The 27067-nt window shown below is 35.1% G+C and overlaps 2 protein-coding genes across 2 annotated transcripts; both read left to right on the top strand.

Moving 5' to 3' along the window:
• Positions 1-1960: 1960 nt before the first annotated feature.
• LOC110460217 (cell surface glycoprotein 1-like) lies at positions 1961-7680 on the top strand. Its single transcript, XM_021513020.1, has 6 exons — positions 1961-2034; positions 2280-2361; positions 3337-5049; positions 5793-6413; positions 6577-6617; positions 7089-7680. Exons 2-6 carry the CDS (start codon positions 2286-2288, stop codon positions 7089-7091), a joined length of 2454 nt encoding a protein of 817 aa, XP_021368695.1. The 5' UTR covers positions 1961-2034; positions 2280-2285; the 3' UTR covers positions 7092-7680.
• A 3506-nt stretch (positions 7681-11186) lies between these two features.
• On the top strand, positions 11187-25915 carry LOC110460220. The gene is made up of 7 exons (XM_021513022.1): positions 11187-11326; positions 16127-16335; positions 17047-17190; positions 18407-18560; positions 19316-19579; positions 21114-21293; positions 25614-25915. The coding sequence occupies exons 1-7, from the start codon at positions 11275-11277 to the stop codon at positions 25817-25819; spliced, it is 1209 nt and encodes a 402-aa protein (XP_021368697.1). The 5' UTR covers positions 11187-11274; the 3' UTR covers positions 25820-25915.
• Positions 25916-27067: the final 1152 nt, after the last annotated feature.

Genomic DNA, 27067 nt, shown 5'->3' with positions numbered 1-27067 from the left:
AAGTATGTATCATGACTAGATAGTGTGTCACACCTTAGTTTCAGGTTCAAGAACATACTGCAGTTCACAATATATAATGACATGAGGCTATAACACTATCTCATTTTCTTGTTGTTGTTATTAATGCGTGATTATAGTTTTGATATGTGATTTTCCTTTTGCAAAACTGGTATATGTTCTTACTTTCCCGTGAGAATTGCGCTGCGTTTTGTATTCGATGTTCAATGATATTTTTGCCGTCGGCCTCTATAGTAGAATATTTTTTACTGTGGCATTTGTCACTTGGTTAATAAACATAACAATCATATTTCATAGATAATACCCAAGTTTAATCAACACAGTTATGGTTTGTTTTTAATGTTGTGTATCCTTGAGATCCTTGAAGTCAATGAAGCAAATCACATTCGTAACAAAAACAAACAAATAGTTTTGTTTCTGTTCAAGACGATCATACGGCAACACAGATGTAAGTTAGTAGCGTAAGATAGTTAACCTTATCAATTCAGATTTAAATTATAAAAACAAATGATTAGATGGCCGATTTCATTACCAATTACCTACATAATGGGAAGTCTCAAGCTAAGTTATACATACAACATTTGGTTGAAATCGACCCATTTTAAGTTTGATAATTACATGTAATTCAATTAAAATTATCTTATAGGTAGCCTAATTGATTATGCTTAAATATGCATGCAGCATATTCCTGATTACACCTATTGTGAGACAGGTCGTGATGTAACGTTTTTGTTGAATCCTGATAATTAAGGCAGCTATTAAATGGAAAGGTAAGCGTGACAGACTGACGAACTATTACACCCGAAATATGCCCCCAATATTCTTCCGAAACGAAAGACGAATAAAATATTCACACAATATAACTTGTTTATATAAACCCTCAAGCTGTTTTCCGTATGATGCTTTGATGTAAATTAATGTGTTCAATCTAATAAAACAATACACCATAATAATTAACCTTTTTTTTTTGTTGTTTTATTTATTGACTTGAGTTTTTTTTTTCTTTTTTTTTCTGTATTATTTTTGGAAATGTTAATCTGTAAAAAAATAATGTTGAAGATATTTACTATTATAACGAATGAGCCTTTTCTGTTCAGTAAAAATAAAAGCTGTAAAATGCATATGTAACGTTATGTCGTTAAGTAACGATATAACGGAATTTTGTTGCAAATACATTAAATAATAAATGGATTATGATAAAATAATATAACACCTTTAAGAAATCGGGGTTATAATTCAATAAATTGTTATATATATATATATATATATTTATATATAATATCAATTTCAAGGCATGCGACATTGGAAAGCCAGGCACCTTTTGATCTGTGACCTATTAAATAAATCATGTTTCAAGCTGCCAAGTTTTTTATGTGGGTTAAAATCTCCTTGGTCCATCTTTTTCAACCAATCCTTCATTTCAGGCTGACAATGATGAAGTAAGGAATGACACACAATTTAATTCCTCGCATTGAATGTTAAATACAAAATAAAATCAAACGAAAGCAGCTTGTAAATCGATCTTCAATAACAAATACATACCAATGACGTGCAAAAAAACCAACAACTGTCGAAACTCTGAAAAATAGAATCAATGAAATTTGAAAAACAACAACATAGCCATATATTAAACAATAAACATTTGTAAATGTAAAACGTTAAGGATCATATGAATTGATCAAGATGTATTCATACTAAAACCAACCCATCACGTGTGACGTAGAACAGATTGTTTACTTGACAGGTAATTCGTTCTCAGGTAGTACACCAAATCATTGTTGTGTGCACTCTTGCGTGACACTAGACGTCCACACAGAGCTCAAGTGTTGTCGCTTTATCATATGACGTCATCCCGCATAGCAATGCGGTATACGTTTATTTTTTTGTTGCCTACTTGACTATGTGTGGTTGCATTACGTCAAATGCTAACGCTCAAAATAGACTTCCCGGTACAGTGGTATATAATACGCGGCCTCGTAAGGTTTCTTTAACAGAACTTAAAGCGATACTGAACAGGTAGGTGATAAAACAATGAGACCTTTTTATCTATACATGTACATAACAGTGTTTTTTACTTAACACATCTCATAAGATTCATTTATGTTGCTTTATATTTCATTATCAAACTTTACATCTGTAAGTTCATGATGTTGACACTTTTTAAATTTACCTACTGTAACAAAGTGCATGTAGCTTTACCGAAAAACAATGTGTTTGAAATAATTGTTACAATCACAATAATTCCTTTTCCTATTTTTCAGAAAAAAATGAAGAAACTACTACTTATTTCGTTAATAATAGGTACTGCACTTTCTCAACTGGACTACGAGAGAAATCGAATAGGTAATTGATTTTCTTCCACTTTGTTTGTGTTTAAATGTAAATGTTATGTGATATAGTTTAAACTCATAATATTAATTGATTAATTTATAACATTTTCATTTTTTTTTTACCTTATATCTTATACAGTATGTACTTATATAGTTATTATATTATAACATATACATATTTCTGTAAATATGTTATGACAAAAGTGCTAATAACTTGCATTTTAGTTTGTTTATTTATTCTCATTGACTGATCACAAGACCTTATTTTATTTATTTCGATAGCAAAATGCTATCCTTTTAATATTTTTAATCAAACGACATCGAGTCTTGAAGAAATAATCAGCAATTTGATAACATATAATATGCAAATGAAATTGTCTGAAATACCATGTTTGTATGGCGACCACCTGCATATACAAACTCACATACTATATCTACAATAATAAAAATAATCTGTTCCTAAATATTACTCCATTATTAAAATTTAGTGTTAAAACTGTTTCTGATTTTTGTTTCCCATTTGAAACGTCCATATAAAAAGGACTTTATCAATCAAAGTTGACAAAATTGTCTATGCTAATTTGAATGGCTTAATAGGCGTCTTTAACTCTAAATTTGTTCAAAAGATGTCATCAAACAAGTTTAAATGTCTTAACTCGTAATGAGATAAAAGCATGGCTCAGATGGTCTATGTATTATATAAACACCGTGTTTAGATAAAGAATAAAATTTAAAGCAGAAATTATTTCTGATTATTAAATAGATAGTCGATATATTAATTGCTATTTGGTATTAATGAAGCTCAGTATCTACTGCTGAATTTCTTCTCAAACAGGATAAATAGATTATTTTTTTATGAAGAAGAAAACATTGCCAGGTGAAATGAATGGTGAGCGAGCCATGGCATTGTATTGAAACTACATCGATGAAATGATGGCATTTTACTCAGCACGATCGATTTAAATGTGACTTAACATATTATTTACAGCCCTTTTGCGGAGACGTCAACAACTTGCAAATCTTTCGGAGCGAGAATTGATCAATGGTGGATTTCTTCCATATGGCTCTTCTCGTGTATCAAAAGGTTTCCGCGGATCGGACCCTTCATTTGACGAATTAACCGGCAGAAGACGTCGTTTCCAGTCAAACGTAGTATTTCAGAATGTTGACAAACCTGTTTCAGGGCGTCGAAGCTATCTTCAATCACTGAGATCCTCTCTTCGTAGAAATGGTGGACGAACGGGCAGAGCACGAGGATCGTTTTGGAAAACAGATCGTCCAGTTAATGAACAAAATGTGAGGAGAACGTATATGCCAGCCATAAAGAGGCCACGATTCACACCCAATATAAAAGATATACTTCCAAGAAGAATGCCTAGTTATTCACCAACAGCACGTGGAATTGACTCAAACTGGACTCCCAGATTACCATCAACTGTTTCTGGGGCTGGAAATTTTCTTCCTTCAAATATGAATGATTTTATCGAGAGGACGAATCCAGTGAATGACAGAAGTTATGTTTCACCAAAGAAACCTTCACTCATCGTCGAACCTATCCCTCTGCCTTCTTTAAGAGATCCAGAACATATTACTGCAAAAGAGCAAATACCATCTCAAACACACACACCAGATTACGTTGCACCAATGGATCCAGTACTTCCTGTCCAACACAAAACAGACCCAAATTATGTTGTCGATGCAGCGCTCAATGACCCGTTCGGTCCTCTAGATATGTCCACTTTCCCATTAGATATCAATGATCCAAGTTATGTTGATCCCATGCTCTCTCCTGATCCCTTTGGTCCTTTTAATTCTCTGTTGAATCCAAAGTTACCAACAAATGTCAAGGATCCAAATTATTCTGCCGACAAAGTACTGAAAGATCCATTAGGTCCTTTAGACTCCCCCAGTTTGCTATTAGATATCAATGACCCAGGTTATGTCGATCCTGCACAAACGGATCCCTTGAGTCCTTTAACTAATGGTAAGGATCCAAATTATGTTGCCAACCAAGAACTGAAAGATCCATTAGGTCCTTTAGACTCCCCCAGTTTGCTATTAGATATCAATGACCCAGGTTATGTCGATCCTGCACAAACGGATCCCTTGAGTCCTTTAACTAATGGTAAGGATCCAAATTATGTTGCCAACCAAGAACTGAAAGATCCATTAGGTCCTTTAGACTCCCCCAGTTTGCTATTAGATATCAATGACCCAGGTTATGTCGATCCTGCACAAACGGATCCCTTGAGTCCTTTAACTAATGGTAAGGATCCAAATTATGTTGCCAACCAAGAACTGAAAGAACCTTTAGGTCCTTTAGACTCCCCCAGATTGCCATTAGATATCAATGAACCAGGTTATGTAGATCCTGGATTATCTGGTAGCATGGGTCCTATAGGCGATCCACGTTTTCCCGACACCTTACCGACCGATACCCTCTTCGAACCTTTGTTGCCTAAAGGAGGTTTAATGAGTGATCCTTTAGCATCATTTAAAAATGGTAATCCTAACTACGTCCCTTCTAATGATCCTCAAGCGCTGTTCAACGATAATCAAGCCAATGCATTTCCTGACGCCTTTGGTCTTTTGGATTTGCCACAAGACCCCACCAGTTCCCGTGGTCCATTTGCACAACTTCCACCAGACAATGTATCGCCAACAGACGGAAGTTTACCCTCGGATATTCCTTCCCTACCAGGTAAACATATTATTCTTATTTCATGGTACGCTTCGTATAGAGCAATAAGATATTTTGTAACTCATTTCAAAGATAAAAAGGACGCAAACATGTTTTATTTCATTTCATTCTTTATAGTTCGCATTAATTGTAGCGAAAGTAATGCTCCCGCAAAAATTAATGTTTTTTACATTGTCATTAGTAATATATATTCAGATGTAAAGCAATTTAACTTATACATGAATCACAATCCAGGCAGCCGTTTCACTGCTTTGGTTTTCTTTCTTCAAATTTATTTGCACTAACGAATAACGAACATTTACATTCCTGTTCCAAAATATCTCGGAGTTGCATACTGCGCGTCTTGTGAATATATTTGAACGGAGCTGTGATGCATTCGAACACAAATGTTGAAAAAATATTATTGTTATCTATTCAATCTGACCAATTTACTTAAGATTTGTCGTTATACAAGGTTTGAAAATATATCAGCAGGTCTGCATATTATCTGTTGCAATGAAAAACAATATGATCCGAAAATTCATCCAGGGGATGTTCTTTCCTCTTAAATTATTGGCACATATTATGTGTATAAACTACTTGCGTATTTGAAACCAGTACCACTTCCAAGAAATAAGGTTTTACAGCAGCGCTACAGATTTGTATATTGTAAAGTGAAATGGTTTGCAATTTACGTAATCATTATTTTTTTAATACGTTTAATGTCTGAAACTTTATTATGGCAATTTTCACACGTGTTGTAGGACTTCTTGACCCTGTGAACACAGACTTCGGAAGCAATGGAGGATCGACCGATCTTTTAATGAATCCATCAAATTATCAACCAGAACCCCCTCTTCCGCATTCTCCACTATTTGACTCAAATCTCCCACCTGTTCCCAACATGAATGGTTTTAATTTGGATCAGTCTATTCCCGAAATGAATGGTTCTCCTTTGGATCCTTTTATTCCCGACATGAATGGTTCTCCTTGGGATCCTCCTTTTCCCGACATGAATGGTTCTCCTTGGGATCCTCCTTTTCCCGACATGGATGGATCTCCTGGGGATCCTCCTATTCCCGACATGAATGGTTCTCCTTTGGATACTCCCGACATGAATGGTTCTCCTGTGGATCCATCTATTCCGAATCAGTTTATGACAAGGAGTGAAATTAACGAAGCAGCTAGGCGGGAGTATGCTAAATCTCCAGGCGCTTTCGATCCCAAATGGAATAATCCAAACGTAAGGAACTCTAATCTTTATGTCAAGGGCAAGCCAGATAATCAAAAAGATGCTCGTCACGCCAGAGGAAAGACACAGTCTGGCTCCACAGCAGTGGACAAAGATATCGAAAATAAGACAGCAAAGAGTAAATGGAGTGAAGGTAAATTCAGTCTACTTGCTATACGATAACTTTCTGTTAAATTGATCAATTAAGACAGTTGTTGTTACTGTAGTTTTGAAAAATCCTAATAAATCTCAATATTATAGAATCAAGAACTTCTAAATTTCTTAAGATTTTTTAAAATTTGTTTTATCTTTTTCAGGATACATTTCAAAGCCTGATGCTCTTCGGTCATATGAAGGCGTAAGTATTTTGTATTTTAATAAAAACCCAAGCTAAGTGTAGAAATGGATTCACTATCACTTATTTTCATGTAATTAGAACTTCAATAGTCAGTGAAGTGTAGTTTGTACTACCAAGAATACACAAACGAACTAATCAGAATTACCATGTATCCATGAAACTTCGATAATTCATAACATAAAAAACTAGTTTAAATGTTAAATATTTCGTCGGTGAAAATCTTGACTTCGGAAATAAATATTTGAACAAACGAGTTATTGTTAGCTTTAACTATCTATGGGACTTCCAACTCTCGCAAATAAAATCGATTGGACAACAACACTAGTAAAAATAAAAATTCAAAGAAAGCTTGTAATTTGCAGCATTTTGAAACATGTTAGCAACCTTAGTATAAGATTTATCATTTATTGAAGCTGACGCAAATCGTAACTGTATATAATATATGTATATCTATCTTTTTTCTCTCTCCAGTAAATGGACAACTCTTTGGATGCAGTGAAGATCGGGAGAGAGTGAGAGCGACAGAACTCATGTTCCAGGAGGCGGGAACGATGCAATATTTCTACAAATCCATTTAAAAGTTCATTTATGTAAATTTGTACATTTCCACTGTGATTTTTTTTATGAATATTTCTATATACTTAAATTAATAAAAAAAACACTATAACAATTGATTTGTTTGGTATGGAAATATATAGTAAATCGTTTTGAAGAAGTTAAACTGTTGGGTGTATGTGTTTAACAATTACACTATATTCTGTCTATCAGGCGAAGACAATTGAGAGAGATAGGAAGTGATGTAATTTAAAATCTCTTAAAAAGATAGACTCATGAGGAGATTTTTTTTTCGAAAATGACTTCGAAATGATGACTGAATATTTATAACAGAACTACGTCACCTTTAAAGGGATGAAACGATATCCCGAATTATTAGCAAAACTTCTTCCCATTTATTTCACGTTGTTAGTTGCTCAAGCCATTTGATGCAACCTAACGGCCATCGATAAGTTAATAAACAATTGGTGGTGTTTTTTTTATCAAAACGACAACAAGATACTGTAAAAGTAATAAATTAAGTAGTTTGTTAAAGACATTGACAGTTTGCCGTATTCATTTCGACTTGATACCCTTTTAAACATATGTTACAACATCTATTAATTTGCATAAATAACACCAGCATTAATTCTAGTACATTTCCGTAAGATAGGTACACAACTCATTTGCATACGAATCTAAGTAAGTACTTGCGTGCTTGTATATAACAGGCAGACAGGATTTCTTTCCTTTTTCTAATCCACAAATAATTAAACGAACAGACAGCGAGGTCGCTTTAATGATCGCATACTATATCGTATGTATTCATCATAATTTTAGACATAGTTTAAGGGAATTCACTCCAAGAGAAGAAAGAAAACCCAGTTTTTTTAATTTCCATACAGATAATATTTTCTAAAATGGGGGCTTCATTAGTTCGTATATCAAGTGATTATTTCAAACAACAGTGTGATGGACAGTGCTGTTAGACTAGCTGCCCTCGATGTTGGCCATAGTTGGAAGATATTCTAGTTCGGTTTATATAAAAGACTAGTGTAAGAATGTATTATCTTTTTTGGCCAAAATACATATTTTTTATGTTATAAATTGTTTGATAGACATCTTTCATAAACTTTTAAAATTACACTTGTACATGTATAAACGAACCCTAGATACTGTCCCTTAGGCATTTAGCTATGTGATAGTGATTGATTCACTGCTTAATCGGCAACAGTTTGTCATCATTAAATTGATAAAAACAAAACAAACAAAAAACACCCTTCTGACACTGAAATTTTATATATACATTAATTTAAATGCATTACTCCTGTCGAAAGGACAACTAAGTTCAAACGATTTTAACTATATACGCCCTTGTTGATTGATAACTCAATTTAACATAGGTTAAAAAACCGCTCTCAGACGTGATACACATTAAGAAGGATTCATATAAACAAGACTGACAAGTGAATCCTCAGTAAATATTCATCAATCAGGAATGGTGATCAACAACAACAAATAAAAAAAAACTTCAAAGGAGAAACACGTTTGCCCCACCTGTGTAACAAAACATTCAAATCCTACACCTGCAGTTAATTTGAGACGTTCTTTCTGTGTCGGGAAAGTCTGAAATGAAACAGCCGTGTTTGTTTCTCTGTGTTATTATATTGTTTCCCTTTGATGTAAACAAACATAAACAATGTTATCAACATAGATTAATCATTGAACATTTAAGTTAATAACAAACAATTATAGCCTAAGGCTAAAGTCGATGCACAGACTTATTAACCCCGGGACATATATTAACCGGAGACGGAGTTTATAAATCATGTTCTTGCCTGAAAATAAAGGCAGCAATTGTTTAAAAGCATCCAGTTTATAAAAAAAGATGTATTGACTTGGACCACGCATTTCAACGTTTTAAATTATTTTGCGAATGTGTTAGAGCCAATCACAACAAAGAAAGAAATAAGGAAAGAATATATATAAATACGCTTTATTCTAAACTATGTTTTTTTAGTTCTTGCATATATATATGATAATGTCTTTGGTCGTTGACAATTTTATTTACAGTCATTTGAGCCAATGTTATCAGGTCTAACACAAAGTCAAATATAAAAAAAGAGTAAATGATATAGGATGTACACAAAATATGTATGTAGAAAGAAATGCTATTTTGTATATTTATCAATATGTACAATGTGTATTTGTAGATCATCAAATTATCTATAGCAGAACGGCTATATATATTTCAAAACGGCTTTACTAAAAAAACGGAAAAATTAAATCCATATAAAAAAGCAATAGGAATCAAGGAGAAATCCCAACAAAAGGAAACACAAAATGGTCGCCACATCGGTTTGTTGAAGGTTGGTAAGAGCATTCAAAGTTCCGGTGGGATCCGCCATGACGTCAGCTGACAGATCCGGGAAATAATATGTCGCGTACATGTATCAATTATCTAACACCTATTATGAACACATTTAAATATTTGATAACGGGAGAAACAGAAAACTGTTTTATATCATCAGAATAGATTAAAATTTCTCAGATAGCAGACCTTAGGTGAGTATTTTTCTATCAACATTGCACATCTATTCCAAATCCCCCCCCCCCGAGAATATCGAAGTAAAAAACCACTAATTCTTAATAAAATAAAAATAAAATAAACAATAAAAACCATGGAAAGATTAATACGAAAACCATTAAAATTAAAGGAAAAAGAAAAAAAACCGAAAGGGTGAATCTTCTCTCTTCATGGACACTTTCTAAAAAAGACTAGGTCAAATCCAGGTAATATCACTTATTAAAAGAAAAAAAACTGGTAAATGACAAGGAAACCACAAGAAATATCAATGAGAAAATAAAAAATGTTGATATGAGTTCTTATCGCACAAAGGGAAAAAAACTAAGCACATCATGGTGAAGACTTTAAACATTTCCTATAGTCTTAAATTCCATCTGTCAAACCACCCTGTGTTATTAAAAAATCAGCAGTAGACATACTATGACAACAGCCACCGACTCTAACGAAGACAGTGAGCTCAGAGATAATTTAATCCAAGATTTAAGTATCTAATTACCATATTTTAGATATTGATGATTTTCATCGTGACTCTTTTAACCTGTATTGTAGAAAGATGTCTTTTAAATTTAAGCCAGTGATAATTTTTTTTGATAAAGGAATCAACTCCTCGCGTGAGAATAAATAATGATAATTTCCCAAGATACGTTTGGTAATATCGCTCATAGCGTAAACCTGTTTGTGTTCACGGAACCTTTAAGATATCCTGATTCCACCGTGAGGTCAATTCAAGTACAGTGTACTTATATGTCGTACCAATTGCACTAATACCAACCCAGGTGGGTAAAGGGCGACGTGGGTGACAGACGAATATAAAACTGTATTCTCTTTGTCTATTAAAACGTTCATTGATCACCTACTGACTATGGTGATAACGCATGCAATATTTAGCATTTTTGTCGTGACGGAAGTTTTTGGCATTATCATAAATCGAACCTCATCTAAAAAAAACAATTACGCTTCAAGCATGAGAGGTATGTCACTAATTGATGCGTGTAAGACGTTAGTGGCAAGTCAGTGTTGGCCACAAACATCTTAAAATGTGTCATTTATAATTCCCAATTACGAAATATTTTATAGCTGCGTGAATCATATTTTGCATACTGTATCTAAAGGTACAGTCACTGGTATATTTTACGTTCATCTTTGAGTCGATATTAACAAGAATAGGATATTAGAGGATGCCAAACTAAAACAATATAAGTTAACTCACTGAAATTAGAGGTTACACCAGGTGCTTTAGAATGTTGACGGAGTTTTTCTCTCTCCCAAATAGGCTGAGGTAACACACGTCTGAATAACATATCAATATTCATATTTTGTGATAGAGAACATAATTCTTATTTTTCTCGAAACCTTAATATATTATTTACGTATTTGTTAAATCATCCAGAAAATTGGATATTATTCAGTTGTGCCCGCCAACGCTCAAGAGTCTGAGAGACATCGGAACAGTGTGTCGGATCATAGTCCAAGAAGGCAGACAAGCAGAGTCGACTTATTAACATGCAGTCAAAAAATTGAACTTAAAACAAAAAGATGAAAGAGAAAGTGAAGATAACTGCATTCAGGATATTGACACTTCTACACGGTAAGTCCAATGTTTTATTCAAATAAACACGTTTATTTACCTTGTGATTTTGATTTACAGTATTCGTAATAGTCCGTAATACAATAAGTTACAATACAATGCAATATATTTACATTTGCATGGCATTGTCACCATATAGCCTGTTTGAAAGCTGTGACTTTAATTACCATGCAGCACGAGACACGATTCTTAGCGTATTAATACAACACTGACCGGAACTACAATATCCACTGTAACTAAACATGACAGCTGTTGAAATATCGCTGGGCATTGTGAGACTTGATAATGTAATTGTAAAATTATGTAAAAAAGAGAATAAAAAAATACTATTATTAGATCTACAACAAAAACAGGACCAAGGTCTGCAATATCGTACAAAATGCACATCGGTTGAAATCACCAATGCAATGGACACAATTTTAACGCTCATGCAATTTATTAGAAATATCGTCTGTTACACTGCACTGATCAACAGGGATTCGTTACAAATGTCTGAAATACACATATTCTATAGACCTACTGACGCATTTGTTACAGACCTCCTGATATGAGTCACAGCACATAAACACTTCAGACATTTGAAACGAATCCCTGTGCTCCGTCGCAAGATCACTCACTTCAAACGCTATCAGTTTCACGGTAACGCTCATTATGTTGTTTACTTGCAAAGTTGTGTCATTCAAATAGATCATAACTACCATACAAAAACATTGCAATGCTTAAATAATACAATGCTGCCAAACGGGCATTTTTTTTCAAAGACAGGAACTCGTCAAAAGAACACTGGAGAAATAAAATTCTAACTTTTAATTGATTATAAATCAAATTTTCCGCAAGTATTTTTCACTTTTCATTATCAGTATGTTCCCTCGTAGGGTGGGCGTCGATAAGGAGTGGGGATTGGGCTTTCTTTACCACACTATATTATTCAGTGAAAATGTTTTTTCACTTTCACTCAGCGATTCATTCATTCTTTCGTTCATAATTATTTTTCTACTTTTATTCAGGTAATTTTTACATACACAATAATACTGCGCTTGTTTCCTATTTATTTACCTGTAATGATGTGTGTGATATATTTCTATTGTAATCGAATGCAAACATGGTATTGAAATGTATAAGCATTTTGTTTCTAGGTAATCACTATGACACATATATGATAACTGTTAAAGTTATATGCTGCTGATCGTTGATACGGAGATTAAATATGATATAAATCAGTGGAATGTGTATGCTTAAGTTCCATTTCACGATACAAAGCTTCAGCAACAAGTGACTCAGCTGCACGTGAGCCGGGATCGGAACCCAAAACGTCCGGTATACTGTAGAATCATATATTTTCGTGGGGTGACAATTCGTGGTTTTCATATACTAGCCTGTTTCAAGGACATCATATTTTGCTGATTTTTCGTTGGCATTAAATTTCGTGGATTTTTCTTATCCACGAAATTTAATGTCCCACGAACATTTATGTATATTTACAGTATGGTCCATTGTTGTGGGGCGTGGGTTTATAATTTTCATAGTTGTGGTTGTTGTAAAATAAAGTGAGTATTACATATTTAGATATTTATATATGGTAGCAATGTGTTAGTTATACAGCAGAAATGTAGTCATTAAAATATGCTGTAATAATACATTAAAAAATACACTGGTTGTATAGTAGAAATAGATAAGTAGTGTAAGAAAAAATAATCATTTTTGTTAAGTGTAAGAAATGTTCTCTCTTTTTATTGTATCAAAGGCTTTCCTGCTGATTTTTATGACTCTTGCTCAGACCTAGAAATAGTCGAACCTCTAACCACTACACCCCTTCACCTTCTTAACTCACTCACCCCTGAAGTTCCGTAATGGACTATTCCAACCTATGAATTTGAATAGTTAAAATGTGTCGTCAGGGGTAAATTAGTTAAAAACAAACAAAAAATTTTTTCGATGATGCAGTGGTCAACAGCCCGAGACCAGGACATGGTACGAATCATAGAATTGTCTTTCTTCCTCACTTGTGTTTCTTTGTCATTTCATATACGCTAGTGTATGTTTCTCCGAAGGGTTTAACATATGAACTACCTGTCGTAATTGTACCTTGTCAAATACGTTTTGATGATGATTATCTTCAGCATTTCAGAATGTGGACTACAAGTCACATGTCAAAAATAGTTCACTCTTTTTCGAATTCTGTGAAATTCAGCGGTTACTATTTGGTTGTTTGTTATAACTTGGCACATAGTTTGGGTGTTTCATATTTCCTAAACGTCCAGTTCATCATCAGAATGACAGACGTCAATGTATGATAAGGGAATCCTGCTATGGTTGAGTTGAGACTGTTTCAATAGGCAATCGTCCATCACATAAATCCTTTTTTTGTTAGAATAAAAAATACAATGTTTCATGATAACGTTTAGAGGTTCAACGGGCCAATATACTCGGTCTTCACACAATTTGCTAGTGTCATATATATACCTTTAATTTTTTTTATACGGAAATCTGAAATTGTTTTTCACCTCAGATGCCAATATTTAAGTTAGGAATACTATGATTGCATTGATGATAGTTTGGTGGGTTCTTTCGTATTCTTCATGTGTATAGCTATTAATTAATTCGTTAACTTTATCTACTCGGAAATGGTTTTGCTCGGGTTTTTTCCTGTTAATATATTATCTTATTGTGTACGATTCCATCCTTCATTCATGCCAGTGGGGGGAATAAAATTAATTCATTTCTCTCATACGTTTTATTTTAGGCACGTAAATAAAAGATCTGTATCAGTCAAAATTATTCTGCTACGTTTTCAACCATCACCAGAATGACAGATGTCAATGTATGATAAGGGAAACCTGCTGTGGTTGATTGTAGCTATTGATTAAGTCGTTAACTTTATCTATTCGGAAATGGTTTTGCTCGGGTTTTTTCCTGTTAATATATTTTCAATTACCTTATTATTGTGTACGAATCCATCCTTCATTCATGCCAGTAGGGGGAATACAATTAATTGATTTATGTAGCTTCACATTGAAGATATATCTCCCATACCTTATATTTAAGGGACGTAAATATTCATTGAGATTCTTGATGAAGCGGGTAAGCATAGTAAATATTCTAATGGTTCCTTTCTAGCAAAGGGGACTTTGAAGGTGTATGATAGTGCACCAGTGCGTGTTAGATTTGGTATCTGCTTCATTTCTGACTGTCTAGATTGTCTACCATTGGTGGTCTTAAAGTCTGGTCGTTCTACAGTCACTGACAGCTGTAAGGCAGCTTTATTTACGGAGGAATCATTACTGTTGTTTTCTTGTAGAATGAGTCAAAAATTAACAGTTCTGATCAACTTTACACAAAGACAATATTTTTCTTGGAGATTATTTCGGGGTTTTTCTCAATTAATTGCGTTTTAGAAAATCTATGGAGTCGTTGCATGTGATAATGTTAATACGTTATTGCCATTTTAGGTTGTTTTTACTGTTCATCTGACTCTCATTGATGAACATGGGAGCAGCTTTCAGTGATTTGTGTTACGAATTTGAAAATTATGTGTTTTTTTATTGAAATAAATGAAACATCCTATTTTCTTATTGACGGTTATTTGGCGACCATAAAATATAATCAACGACGATAACATCAGTTTATTAGTAAACAGGATGCATCTATCGAGAAACCCAATACTAAGAACATGTCACATGGATAAGCAAGCAAACCGTGCAAGTTACTATCAAGGAAAGGAAAGTTGATAGTGAAATTGTATTCCTCACCTCTGTCATATAAAATGTTCACCACTGTCATATAATATGCTATGGAGGTTACCATTATCAAAGGTAAATGTCAATATTAGAACTTATAAAATTCAGAGTCAGTAATATTTTAAATTTCAGGTAATTCCGCATGGTAAATTAGGGCTAACAGATCTTTTTCCGTTGAGAACAAATAACCACATTTATGTCGGAATACAAAAAGTAAGGTTTTGGAATATATATATATATATATAACTTACAAATTTCCTGCCATCTGATTGTGGAAACCGGCTTTGCTGACCTTGGTATAATGTTGTATCGACCCTGAGGCACCTAGATGTCAATGTGACATATCAGCATGAGGACTTTCCCTAACATATATACTGCTCTGCAGGTTAGGCGTAAGAATTGTATCAGGTGCCCACATTGTATGATCGTAAGAGGCGACTAAATTCGGGATCTTATCTTTTCTCTTCTTTCTAAACAACTTTCCTAACTCCCTAATGTCTCCCTTGACAATGCCTCACTTTTGGCCTTTAGTTAAGCGTTCGCCCCGGTGAGGAAGGCTTTGTCCCCTGGCCGAGATATACCAGAGTGTGTAAAAATGGTAGTTTCTAGGAGTGGGAAGACTGGTTCGCTCGTTGTCAGTATAATGTGACCATCCCAATGATCTCATCACGGGTTCTCATTTCTCCAAACTGGCCAATACAAGGGTAAGTATATACAGCTGTATAGTATCTTCTCAACAAAGGTATGCTATATTATTTTACCATTGCACACTCTATTTCAGTCTTGTTTAAATCCGTTTTTATTCTGTATTATTTTAAGTATCATAACATTTTCTATTTTAGCCTTGTTTCAATCCGTTTTTATTCTGTATTATTTTAAGTATCATAACATTTTCTATTTTAGCCTTGTTTCAATCCGTTTTTATTCTGTATTATTTTAAGTATCATAACATGTTCTATTTCAGGCTTGTTTTAATCCGTTTTTATTCTGTACTATTTTAAGTATCATAACATGTTCTATTTCAGCCTTGTTTTAATCCGTTTTTATTCTGTATTATTTCCAGTCGTCCGATTGTGCACCGGAATTTGCTCAGACTATCTAGTGTCCGGCCCTAATGGGGTTCCGGATCAAGATATTTCAGCATCCTCGGGGAGTCCAGCGTGTGGCCGTCTTTACACAATGAGTAGCTACAATGCGTATTCACAAGGCTGTTTAGTACCGAGTGATGGAGGCTGGTGCAGTGACCATACAGATCCTACACCATACATTCAGGTATATACATACTTATGTACTTGTCCTAGGCGTGACGTCACAATTGAAACAATTGAAACTTACAACCAATCACAGAGCTGATAGGTCATATAACAAGGATTAATACGCAAACAAATATGGCATGGGTATGCCTAGTTATATAACACGTTTAATTTAACAGTGACAACCTTAAAAAAGAGCAAATTTTATTGGTTAGATCCTATACTCGTAATCTGGTTTTAAAGATGTTCAGATAGTCAGGTTTCCTGACTAGAATGCCCTTCATTTGTACAAATGGTGTTGGTAAGTTGCTTATCATTGAAACATGAAAACTTTCATTGCAATCATTGATGCATATACCGTGAGGGTGTTTGTCATTCATTATATTTTCACATTTCTTTGATCAAATTTAATTTATTTAAGTTCAAAGAATAAAGGAAATGTCTTTTTATAGCGATTTACGTGCATTTTTTTCATGACGCTTTTTCTCTTACAATGTTTACACATGAAAGTGCTTTTGAAAAGGGATCATTTCGGTGGATGTAATTTTTTTCTTTCTTTTTTTTTTCTTTGAATTCATTTACAAAATTTAAATAAAAAATCTCTTTTCGTTGGCGGTTAAAAATGCATCTAACAAGAAGATAACAAATGTCTCTAGCAATGAGAACACCTTGAAAGGCGGTATGAGAAGAACGTTTCAGGAAGCTATCTTTTCTTTATTTCAATATCAAGGTGAAGTTTGCTCGACTACACAGGATAATGAGAGTCTCTGTCCAACAACAACACTTGGTTATCAAAGAAATGCTAGAAACATTCAAAGTTACCTACAGTGAGAACGGACATGATTGGTCGTTGGCCAGTTCTAACGGCACTAAGGTATCTGTTGAGAGCACAAAGACCGACCTCATCTAAAAGCACCACTTGTCTAACATTTTTTTGTATTCCATAATGCGCTGTTTTTGTTTTATGCATAAGGAAAGATCGGATTTTTATCTGCTTATACCCAATTCTTGTAAATATTGCGATTTTAATGAGAATTATTCATGTTTATGTCAATATTTCCAGTTATTGGAGAAAATTTAGAAGGAATAATAGAATCCCACACGGGTGTGGTCCATGAACAGGGAGATCTCAACCCGAGGGTAAGAGTTTGGCTGTCTAGCACGAGGCTTTGCCGAGTGTTGGACAGCCAAACTCTTACCTCGGGTTGAGGTCTCCCTTGTCCACGGACCATCTTTTTCTCCCATTCTCGAAATAAACATGCCAGCGTCAATACTTTGTGATCTTCATATGCTTGTATTCCATGACGCGCATGAATACAATTATGTTAATTATATAGGGGTAATGAACCCTGAACATAAAATCAGAAATCGATTTAAAGCACAACGTTCACGATATTTTTATTTAATAATCCAACAGCTGTAATATTTCAGTTTATATATCTTCTAATAAGTACTTAATTCATGAAAATTTGACAGTCAAAACAATGGAACTATTTCAAGGGGTATAAATATGGTTAACATGCGATTTTAAGAACCCTTTATCGCAAGAAGGTCTGTGATCCCTTTTGGTTTAAAGTGGTATTGGCTTCGAATTTTTTTGTTATAGAAAGCGACATCAATATCAATGAACCTTATTTGCAAAAGATTCTCGTAAATGATATACTATTTCCATAATACCATGTCCACGGCAGAGAAATACCGGACTGCGAAGGATGGTGATGATGATGATGATGATGATGGGTTTTTAGAAAATTGCTGTTAGATTATTGTTTTCTAGAAATATTTCGCTTGTATCAGTGTAACATAACAATTTAAGAATACAATATCGGGATATATCAAGTTTCTGTTTCGTTTGAGGGAATAGGCCTGGTCTTGGGAAGTTAGAAATTAGGTAGGCCTACCGTGTATCTCTCAAGCCCTTATTTTTATCTTTGTATTTAAAAAAAGAGATTAATTTACTTAATATACTTTCCGATGAAAGAAACATGTTTGATGTTTGAGCTCGAGAAACGTTTGATTTGTGATAAGAATTATTTTGTCATTCATCACAAGCTAATTTAATGTGTGTGTGGTTGGGTGTTTTTTTTTAGATTTTTGGAGCCCCAACCAATCCTATCGTCGATGAGGAGAAAGTGGTGACCTTTGACCCTCATATCGTTACCAGATACGTTCGCATTGAACCTGTGATTCCGAAAGGCCCAACTACTGTTTGCCTCAGATTTGACGTCATCGGATGCAAATACGGTAAACGGTAGTCCCCGTAGAGTCTCAATATCGCGGTGTGTGATATAATTGTACATGTATTATTATAAAAGTTTGTCGAGTAAGTACAGGCAGAGTCACCTTTGCCTCTTCCTGTTGTGCTGCTTAGAGTGAAATGATCATTTTTTATGTATTCGTAAGCAATACCGTTTGCCAATTTATCATTTAATACCTTGAAAGGAAGACAACATACTTTCAGTGATATCTCATTTAAGAATTGAGATATCTTTACTATATTATTTAACATCTTAATAGCAATTGAGATAGGTCATTATCATTCTCAATCATTCATCATCATCATCATCATCATCATTTATCACATCATTTATCAGCATCAAGTATCCTAATTACATGGAGATATAAGATATCTTTATTCCATTTAAACAGATCGTTAATTCAATGTTTATATATTATGAATTAACGTGAATAACGGATATATGATCAAATATTCATCAAACATTTTATCTAATATTGTATCGATTATATCGACCAAAACTTTCATTATTTTGTCTTTGATTCACGAATAAAACTGTCCGCACGTATAAAAGCGCCACTGATGACAATCAAAATACCATATTGTTTCAGGTCATTAATTTGAGTAAATTGCCAGAATCATGAGAGAGAAAAAAAAACTCAACGTGACGCCAATCCTCATTTTTAGCGATTTCGCTCCGTGTTTTCGAATGCCCGTTGTACGATGTTTTGACTGTACTATCATGTAAATTTTATCTCATCAGCGATGGAGGCAAAAACCCAGTACGAGTACACCCAGCTACCGGAAGTAGCCATCAACAGTAGTGGCATCATCTCCGACTCATCCGCCGAGGATCTTAGAAAGTGTGCCACCCGCTGTCGTCGTGACGTCACCTGTCAATCATTCTCCTATGGTCACGCCAACAAAAGATGTGTGGGGTATAGGTTCAACAAGTGCGTTCCGAGAATAAATGACAACAGCATGGCTATCCTTGCTAACAACGACACCCTCTACTTCTGTGACCCAGGTTAGTTACGTTAAAGTTGTGTTTTATGACGGAACCTTGTTAATTTTTAAAAATGATTTTCCGAATTGCAGATTCCAGAGGGTATGCTCTCTCTTACGTTCTCGGCACCCCTAAAATATGTCATGACGAAATCGAAGGTTCCAATATAGGCCACCTTGTGGATGATAAAAGAAGACTACTTTTATATGTTGATGTGCATCAAATGAATCGCGCGGGAGCGCAATGGTTAAATTGCCTCGTTTAGAAGTCGGGTGTCGCTCCTCTGAAAAGACGGTTATAAGCCTAGCGGTATCGATTGGTCAGATTGTTTTAACCTGAAACAAAATTCAATAGCTATCATCGGGCTTTCAATTTTGCCATGACTTATTCCATGGGCGCATAGAACATAAGTGAATGTAACCTTTCGGCTTTCGAGGATGAAAATAATCCAGTTTCTAGGTTACTTTTTAAAAAATTTCGTTAGTTCAATGTTTTGCCCTTATTATTAGTTTCCCCGAAATATATGTCACAACATCCTCGATATCCAGGGGTTACGCTCACACTCACTCTCTGCACCCCTGGAATATGTCATAACATAATTGAAGGCACGCGGCTAGCTATTTGATTGGTTTCAGGTAAAAAAAAAAAAAAAAAAAAACCCGCTAGGCTGACATCTGTCCTTTGAAGATTAATAAGGAGCGACACCCGACTTTAAAGCCAGTCAATTTTACCGTTACGCGACTGATAGATTCTTTAAATGTACATTAAAGGACCAAACTAGTCTTCTCGTCTCACCCACAAGATGGCGCACACTGAGCCTTCGATTTTGCTATGACATATTTCAGGGGTACAAAAAGCGAAAGTAAGCGTATCTCCTGGAGCATCGAGGAGGATGTCGCGATTGATTCACTACTTCACAGTCTTTTCATGACTATTCCGTCTTTGCGTATTGCAGAGTTATCTTCTCAGGTATTGATTGTTACGTCATTTGTTTGTGGGAGTAACGTCATCAATATTTGAGAAAACGACGTAATTTTCTCACACAAACCAATGACGTAACAATCAATACCTTTATCAATAGAATATATATGCCATTATCCTTATCACTAAGCGCGTGATATCGACTTTTGCGTGGTTTAATGGCTAATCTATACTTTCTCGGTTAATTGTTACAACTAAATAACTGTTTATGAATATCTTATTTAATTTATAGTGTTTATTATATTTTTAATTGATTTATTGCATATTAACATGCATAAACACTGCACTTAATTCAAATTAGCAGGGAACGAGAAAGGTAAGAACCGCTATTTAACAAAAGTGAATGGGAGTTTTAAAAATTCTCGAGATGTGGAAAAAAAATTCAATCGATCGAATATTTGTTCTGATTTCCCTTGTGCTGACGAAATAGTGATTTTGATAAACATCTGCAATACTTCTGAAATATATTTGAAATCAAACAGACAACCTTTAAATATTTTTGATATTTTTCATACTAACGAAATCATAATTTGGCAAATTAAGAGAATAAAGCGAGTTTAACTTATATAAACAGATATGGACACCCCGATGACAGATCACGTGACAGGAGTGACATACAAGGTTGTCATGCAGAAGTCCAATCAGGATGACGCAGTATTAAGCTGTGCTGCCTTGGGGATGAGATTGTTCGTGATTGACACCGATGCCAAACGGGATCTTCTCATCAGGATAGTGTTTCCAAGCTTGATACTCCGTAAGTTTAAAATCAATTGGTGTTGTTTTTTTTACTTTCGTATGTCATGAGTAAAAACACAAAATGACCATCGTGTAATCATACTTACAATTAAATAGAACGCCGCTAAACACTAGACACTCATGAGTTGTTTCGATTGGTTCTACACTCAGTGCACTTTCTGTATGCACAATCTGCCAAGCTATTCCAGTCTTTTGTCGCACGGATTGTAAAAATATTTTCTCCGTACAGTCCAGCCTGGAAATGCAATTGTACTAGCATGTTTCTGCTCGTCTGTCTTTGATTTGTATGCTACAGTAAAGAATATATGGTAAATCTTGTTGATCATTCGGTGAAATTGTTCATCCGAGAACCATCGGCACTTTCCGTAAACGAGAAAATATGTTTCTCGTTTACATTGTGCATAGAGTACCGACGGTTCCCAAATTGAAAATGTTTTGTGCCATCGCTCTTCCTCTTACTGGGAGCTCTCTGGTTGAGGGTTTGGAGACAAAGTAGGCCTTGTGTTCCAATCATGCACGAGGTTTGTCATACTCCTCCGCTGGTTTTCTTACTCTGTGATGTCCTTCTGCAACATTGTACTCCATACTGTTACCGCATACTCGACTTTAGGCCAGATAAATGATTCTAAAAAATGGCATAATTGCATCTGAACCATAAATGATAATGTTCTTTCGAGCATACTTTCTGAATTTTATCGCCTGCTTAACAGTTTTGAATTTGGCTTACATCAAATATTTAGGCCTAAATTGTAGTAACATGTATTAACATACCCAATGATGAAATCATCCCGAAAATTTCAATAGTTTTTATGTGGTTATTTTACCTTTTCTGAACCCATGTTGTTGTTCCATTATATTTTTCACCTCTAGAAGTTCCATACTTTGTCTTTTATCAATGATTCTACTATTTTATATATATTATACTTCACCATTTTCAACGACCAAACGCTCTGTAGTTCTGGGTTCTATATTTGCCTTACATCTCTTCATGTTTGATGTACTATTTACTTTCTATTCCATTGGTATTTTCCGTTCTCTGCATGGTTGCTGTAGATTAATACTTCCAATGAGTGCCTCAGTTCTTTTCTGATTTCATTTCATCCCGCCTTTGGATGAAGTTTATTAGTTCTGGCGAGTTTATTATATAATTCTAATATTCTCTACATCCTCTTTATGCCTTTTGTGTGTGCATTAAAAAGGTATAATATTTTCGGCGGTAAAAATATTGCTGAAGAAGCTACTTATTAAGCTGTTGCTCCTTTCCTACAACCTCAGTTTCCGATACTACTTCATCCGTGTCTTTGTCCTACTTGTGTTCTTCTCTTTGCTTTAAAGTTAATGCATCTCCAAAAGTCTCTTTGTAGCTGTTCTCAGCATTCATTTTTGCACCTGTTGCTAGATTTCTTGCTGCTTTGCTACATTGCATTTCATTTTGGCTCGATTTATTGTCTACTCGACCATCCAAGATTTCCTTTTCTTTATCGGTAGATACATTTATACTGGTATATTTTCTATTTTGTGTTTCAGCTCTTTAGATTCTAGTCCTAATCTCAGCCGTGTGATATCTGCTCTTCTTCATAGTTCCTTGTGTAGTTTGGTTTGCCGGAGTTGTTGTATCAGAAGAATCCCTTAATACAATATAGGAGCTGATATAGTGGCGCTAGTAATCGCTCTTAAGTGGAATCTGTACTCTATTTAGTCACCTACGGCAACTATATGACTTCCTGGATATCTTCCATATAGCTTTATGTCTAAAATGATTTCTTTACCATGACTATGAAATCAACAAGTTCAAGTTGTAAATGGTACCAGATAATTTCCTTGAACTTCCAGTCATCGAGTAACGCATCCTCGATACTCCACTTACTCGAAAGAAGCTCACGCTAGGGTTAAATTGCCAGACTTTAAAAGACGGGTGTTGCTCCTTTGTAATATTCAAAGGACAGAAATCAGCCTAGCGATTGCTCAGGTGTTTTTTTTACTTGAGACCAATCAAATAGCTAGCAGCGTGCTTTCAATTTTGCCATGACATATTCCAGGGGTGCAGAGAGCGGAAGTGAGCGTAACCCCTTGTGTATCGTGTATGGGAGTAACGGTAGTTTATTTTGACATATAAAACCTCTTCCATCATTGCGTCGTTAGTTTATTTTGACATATAAAACCTCTTCCATCATTGCGTCGTAGTTCTCGTCCACCAATCTGGTGTCATCAATTTAAGGTTGATCGCATTGTATCTCTTTCGTAGACATCACTGGCAAGAGTAGTAAATGCACCCAGTCTTCAAAATCCTTAAGCTCCATTCTCGTTAAACATTTCTTCTCTTGCACAATATATCACATCCTCGATTCTCCATGGGTTACGCTCACTTTCTGCACCCCTGGAATATGTCGTAGTAAAATTGAAGACAAGAATATAGCTATTTGATTGGCCTCAGGTAAAAAAACTGACCAATCGCTAGGCTATTACCTGTCCTATAAAAAGACAGAGGAGCGACACTCGACCACAAAGCCAGTCAATTTTACCGTAATATATGCGATCGCGAGCTTCTTTTGATGTACATCAAAGGATCAAACTAGTCTTCTTGTCTCTTCGACAAGATCTCGAGTGAGTGTTACCCCTGGAGTTACCCTGTTTGATTGGTTTCAGGCGTAAAGAAGGAGCTGCATCCCAGCTCAAATCCTGTGAATTTTACTGTTATGCTGCCGCGCGATTCCTTTGGTCTCCATCAATTTAAGACAACTTGTAGATTATACCACTTTTTGTTTATTCATGTATGTGCACATTGCGATGATTATCTGCTTGCCTAATGTATAAAAGTGATTGTAAGCCTTTTTTTGTTTTACAATTGTGACTAATACTATTATCCAATTGTTGTAAAGCGCTTTAGAGTAATTTTACAAATTATATAAAGGGCGCTATATAAATGTTGCATATTATCATAGCCCTCGCAACGAAGTTAGGGGGGGGGGGTGTGTATACTGGAATCAGCTTGTCTGTCTGTCCATACACAAATTTGTCCGGACAACTCCTTTTCAAGTAATGGACCAACTTCAACGAAACTTTCCACATATAATAACTACCACCTGAAGTTGTGCATCCAGGGATAGTTTTTTCATTCTGTCCCTTTTTCACAGAGTTATGGCCCTTTGTTGAAAAATATTTGTCCGGGTAACTCCTCCAAAACTATGAGGCAAATTTCAACGAAAGTTTTCAGATATGATACTTATCACCTGAAATTGTGCATCCAAGTATCATTCTTTTCGTTCCGACCCTTTTTATGGAGTTTTTTCCCTTTGTTGTAAAATGCTTCCCCACACATCTTCTTCAAAACTACTGCACCAACTTCAATGAAAGTTTTCAGATAAGATAATTACCACCTGATGTTGTGCATCCAGGTATTATATTTTCAATCTGACCATTTGTTTTACAAAGTTATGGCCCTTTGTTGTAAAATACTTCTCCATACAACTCCTCCAACATTATGCTCCCAATTTCAACGGTATATATCAGATATGATAACTACCAACTAAAGTTGTGCATCCAGGTATTTTTTTCCAACCCTTTTTAAGGAGTTGTGGCCCATTGTTGAAAAATCCTTGTCCTGACAACATCTCCTAATCTAATTGGCCAATTTCAAAGAAAGTATACAGATATGGCAACTGCCCCCTGACGTTGTGCATTCAAGTAGTACTTTTTCATTCCGACCCTTTTAAAAGGAGTTATGGCCCTTTGTTGAAAAAACCTGTGCCTACCTCCTAAACTACTGGGCCAATTTCAATGAATGTTTACAGATAAATAACTCCCAGATGTCGTGCATCAGGGTAATATTTTTTCATTTCGACCCTTTTTTAAGGAGTTATGACCCTTTGTTAAAACTCTTTGTCCTGACATCTCTTCCTTTACTACTAGGACGATTTTATCAAAAGTGTTCATCTGGGGTAACAACATTTCGTTTACAAGTATGTTTTGGCATTGAGAGGGAGTACAGGAAGTGTGTGAGTGACATATATACTTAAATAAGTGTACAGCTCAATCAATACAGTTCTGGTTTATATAGCAGTGGGTGGTATTAGTTAGCCTTTGGCTTACAGTTCTAGTCATTATTATTGTTATTATTACAACAAAAAATCTACTTGTATAATCCGCAAGTTGTCGCGTTAAGAGTTTTTAATTTTGCCGTGACATATTCCGAGGTGTAACGGTAGAGCAGACATAGAGATTGTCGCAAATAACAACATATATACTTATTGGTAAGTACATCTTGTCATAAATATCTACATCAAACATATGTGTTATGGACAATTTTGTTTCGTGCCAGGTGGTCAGAAAGTTCGAGTGGGCGGTGGCTTCTCATTCGTAAACGGACTCTGGGGATGGTGGGATGGCAACGGCAAGCTCCTACAAGAGAAGCTGGTTTCTTTCTCAGACCCTGCTGGAAAGCCGTGCGTCATCCTGACTGTCGTTTTACGGTATCTTCATACCTCCGAATGCAGTACACCCATGTACTTTGTATGTGAATCCTAAATCACTCATCTGTGATAAGTTCACCACTTGTATGTATGTGTGGATTTGAAATCCGAAAACAAATACTTTTTAGACTTTATGCTCAACACATCTGAATCGAATTCCAATAAATATCTCGATATCAGAAATCAAATAGTTTGTTTTTATTTCATTTCTTAATACCATAATTATTGTACGGAAATATGATTTCTTATGGTATTTCTAATGAAACCAAGAATTCAATTCAACAACATGATTTTTGATATAAAAACTTTTCGGTGATAAAAAGTAAAACTGTGCCCTATACTGATAAGTGATTAATTAGGACGTATCTGATGAAGATCACATGACCCCGCGATCTCCTTGCCGCAGAACCAGAATAGTTGCCGTCAATTTTTCCAGTAATATTAAGAGAATTTTAAACGGGGCAAACCCGGTTTTGCAGATCAAAATGAGAGAGAAATCTACGCTGGGAAGATTAAAACCTAACCAAACTATACAAAGTAATAGGCCTCAAAACTAGGTCTGTCCGGAACATGACATCCTTCTTGTTTTACTTACCGGGTAAGCTCACCTAACTGTCACACTTAGTATCTCTGGAAGGTGGAGCTGTCGCATACTGCAAAGAGGTCGCAAATTCATGTTATTCTTTATTATGAAAGTTCTTTTAAACAACCAATAGCATTTTCTATGTGACGTTTCGATGACTAGTACGATATGTACACTGTCACCTTCATCATGATAAAAGACCAGAGAAGCGTATGCACACATAGGTGTAAAATGTGTACAAGTTGTCCACAAAATCGAAGTCGATTCGGCTACGCTGTAGGCGTATATACAATATTTGTTCTATATGTACCGAAATGACTCGATTAAACTACGCTTTGTTTAATACTTGGTCATAGATATGCAAGAGTCTTTGAGCCCCTCGTCTCGATTTAAAACTGGCCCAATAAGGCGTATCCAGATGGCTTCCTTTATCTGCCGCTTGAACATACTAATTACCAATCTGAAGAAAATGTTTAGAAATATCTTGCTAATCTTTTTTTTAATTTCGAAAGGTGGAGCACAGCGTGCTGATATTGAACTTGCGCTCTTTTATACACAACCTTTTTTTTTATTACTAGCTTAAGCATGTTCATAGCATAACTTCCTTGTTATCTCAACTAAGTTTACTGGACTATCACATTCAACTATAATATGATGATGAAGTGTCGCATAACTTTCAAACGCTACCAAGATTCAGTTCTAAAATTTATTTTACCGATA

The sequence above is a fragment of the Mizuhopecten yessoensis genome, unplaced genomic scaffold (genome assembly GCF_002113885.1).
Source record: "Mizuhopecten yessoensis strain PY_sf001 unplaced genomic scaffold, ASM211388v2 scaffold10331, whole genome shotgun sequence".
NCBI classification, from domain to species: domain Eukaryota; kingdom Metazoa; phylum Mollusca; class Bivalvia; order Pectinida; family Pectinidae; genus Mizuhopecten; species Mizuhopecten yessoensis.
The sequence above is the reverse complement of the archived record's forward strand: the minus strand, read 5'-3'. Positions and strand labels throughout refer to the sequence as shown.

What these genes read in the sequence shown, in the direction of transcription:
- LOC110460217 (XM_021513020.1), top strand. Translation starts at nt 2,286, where the DNA reads ATGAAGAAACTACTACTTATTTCGTTAATAATAGGTACTGCACTTTCT. An exon ending in GGATATTCCTTCCCTACCAG is followed by an intron (nt 5,050 to 5,792) that starts GTAAACATATTA and finishes CACGTGTTGTAG; the next exon opens with GACTTCTTGACCCTGTGAAC. An exon ending in AAAGAGTAAATGGAGTGAAG is followed by an intron (nt 6,414 to 6,576) that starts GTAAATTCAGTC and finishes TATCTTTTTCAG; the next exon opens with GATACATTTCAAAGCCTGAT.
- LOC110460220 (XM_021513022.1), top strand. Translation starts at nt 11,275, where the DNA reads ATGAAAGAGAAAGTGAAGATAACTGCATTCAGGATATTGACACTTCTA. An exon ending in GATATTGACACTTCTACACG is followed by an intron (nt 11,327 to 16,126) that starts GTAAGTCCAATG and finishes TATTATTTCCAG; the next exon opens with TCGTCCGATTGTGCACCGGA. An exon ending in GTTTCCAAGCTTGATACTCC is followed by an intron (nt 21,294 to 25,613) that starts GTAAGTTTAAAA and finishes GTTTCGTGCCAG; the next exon opens with GTGGTCAGAAAGTTCGAGTG.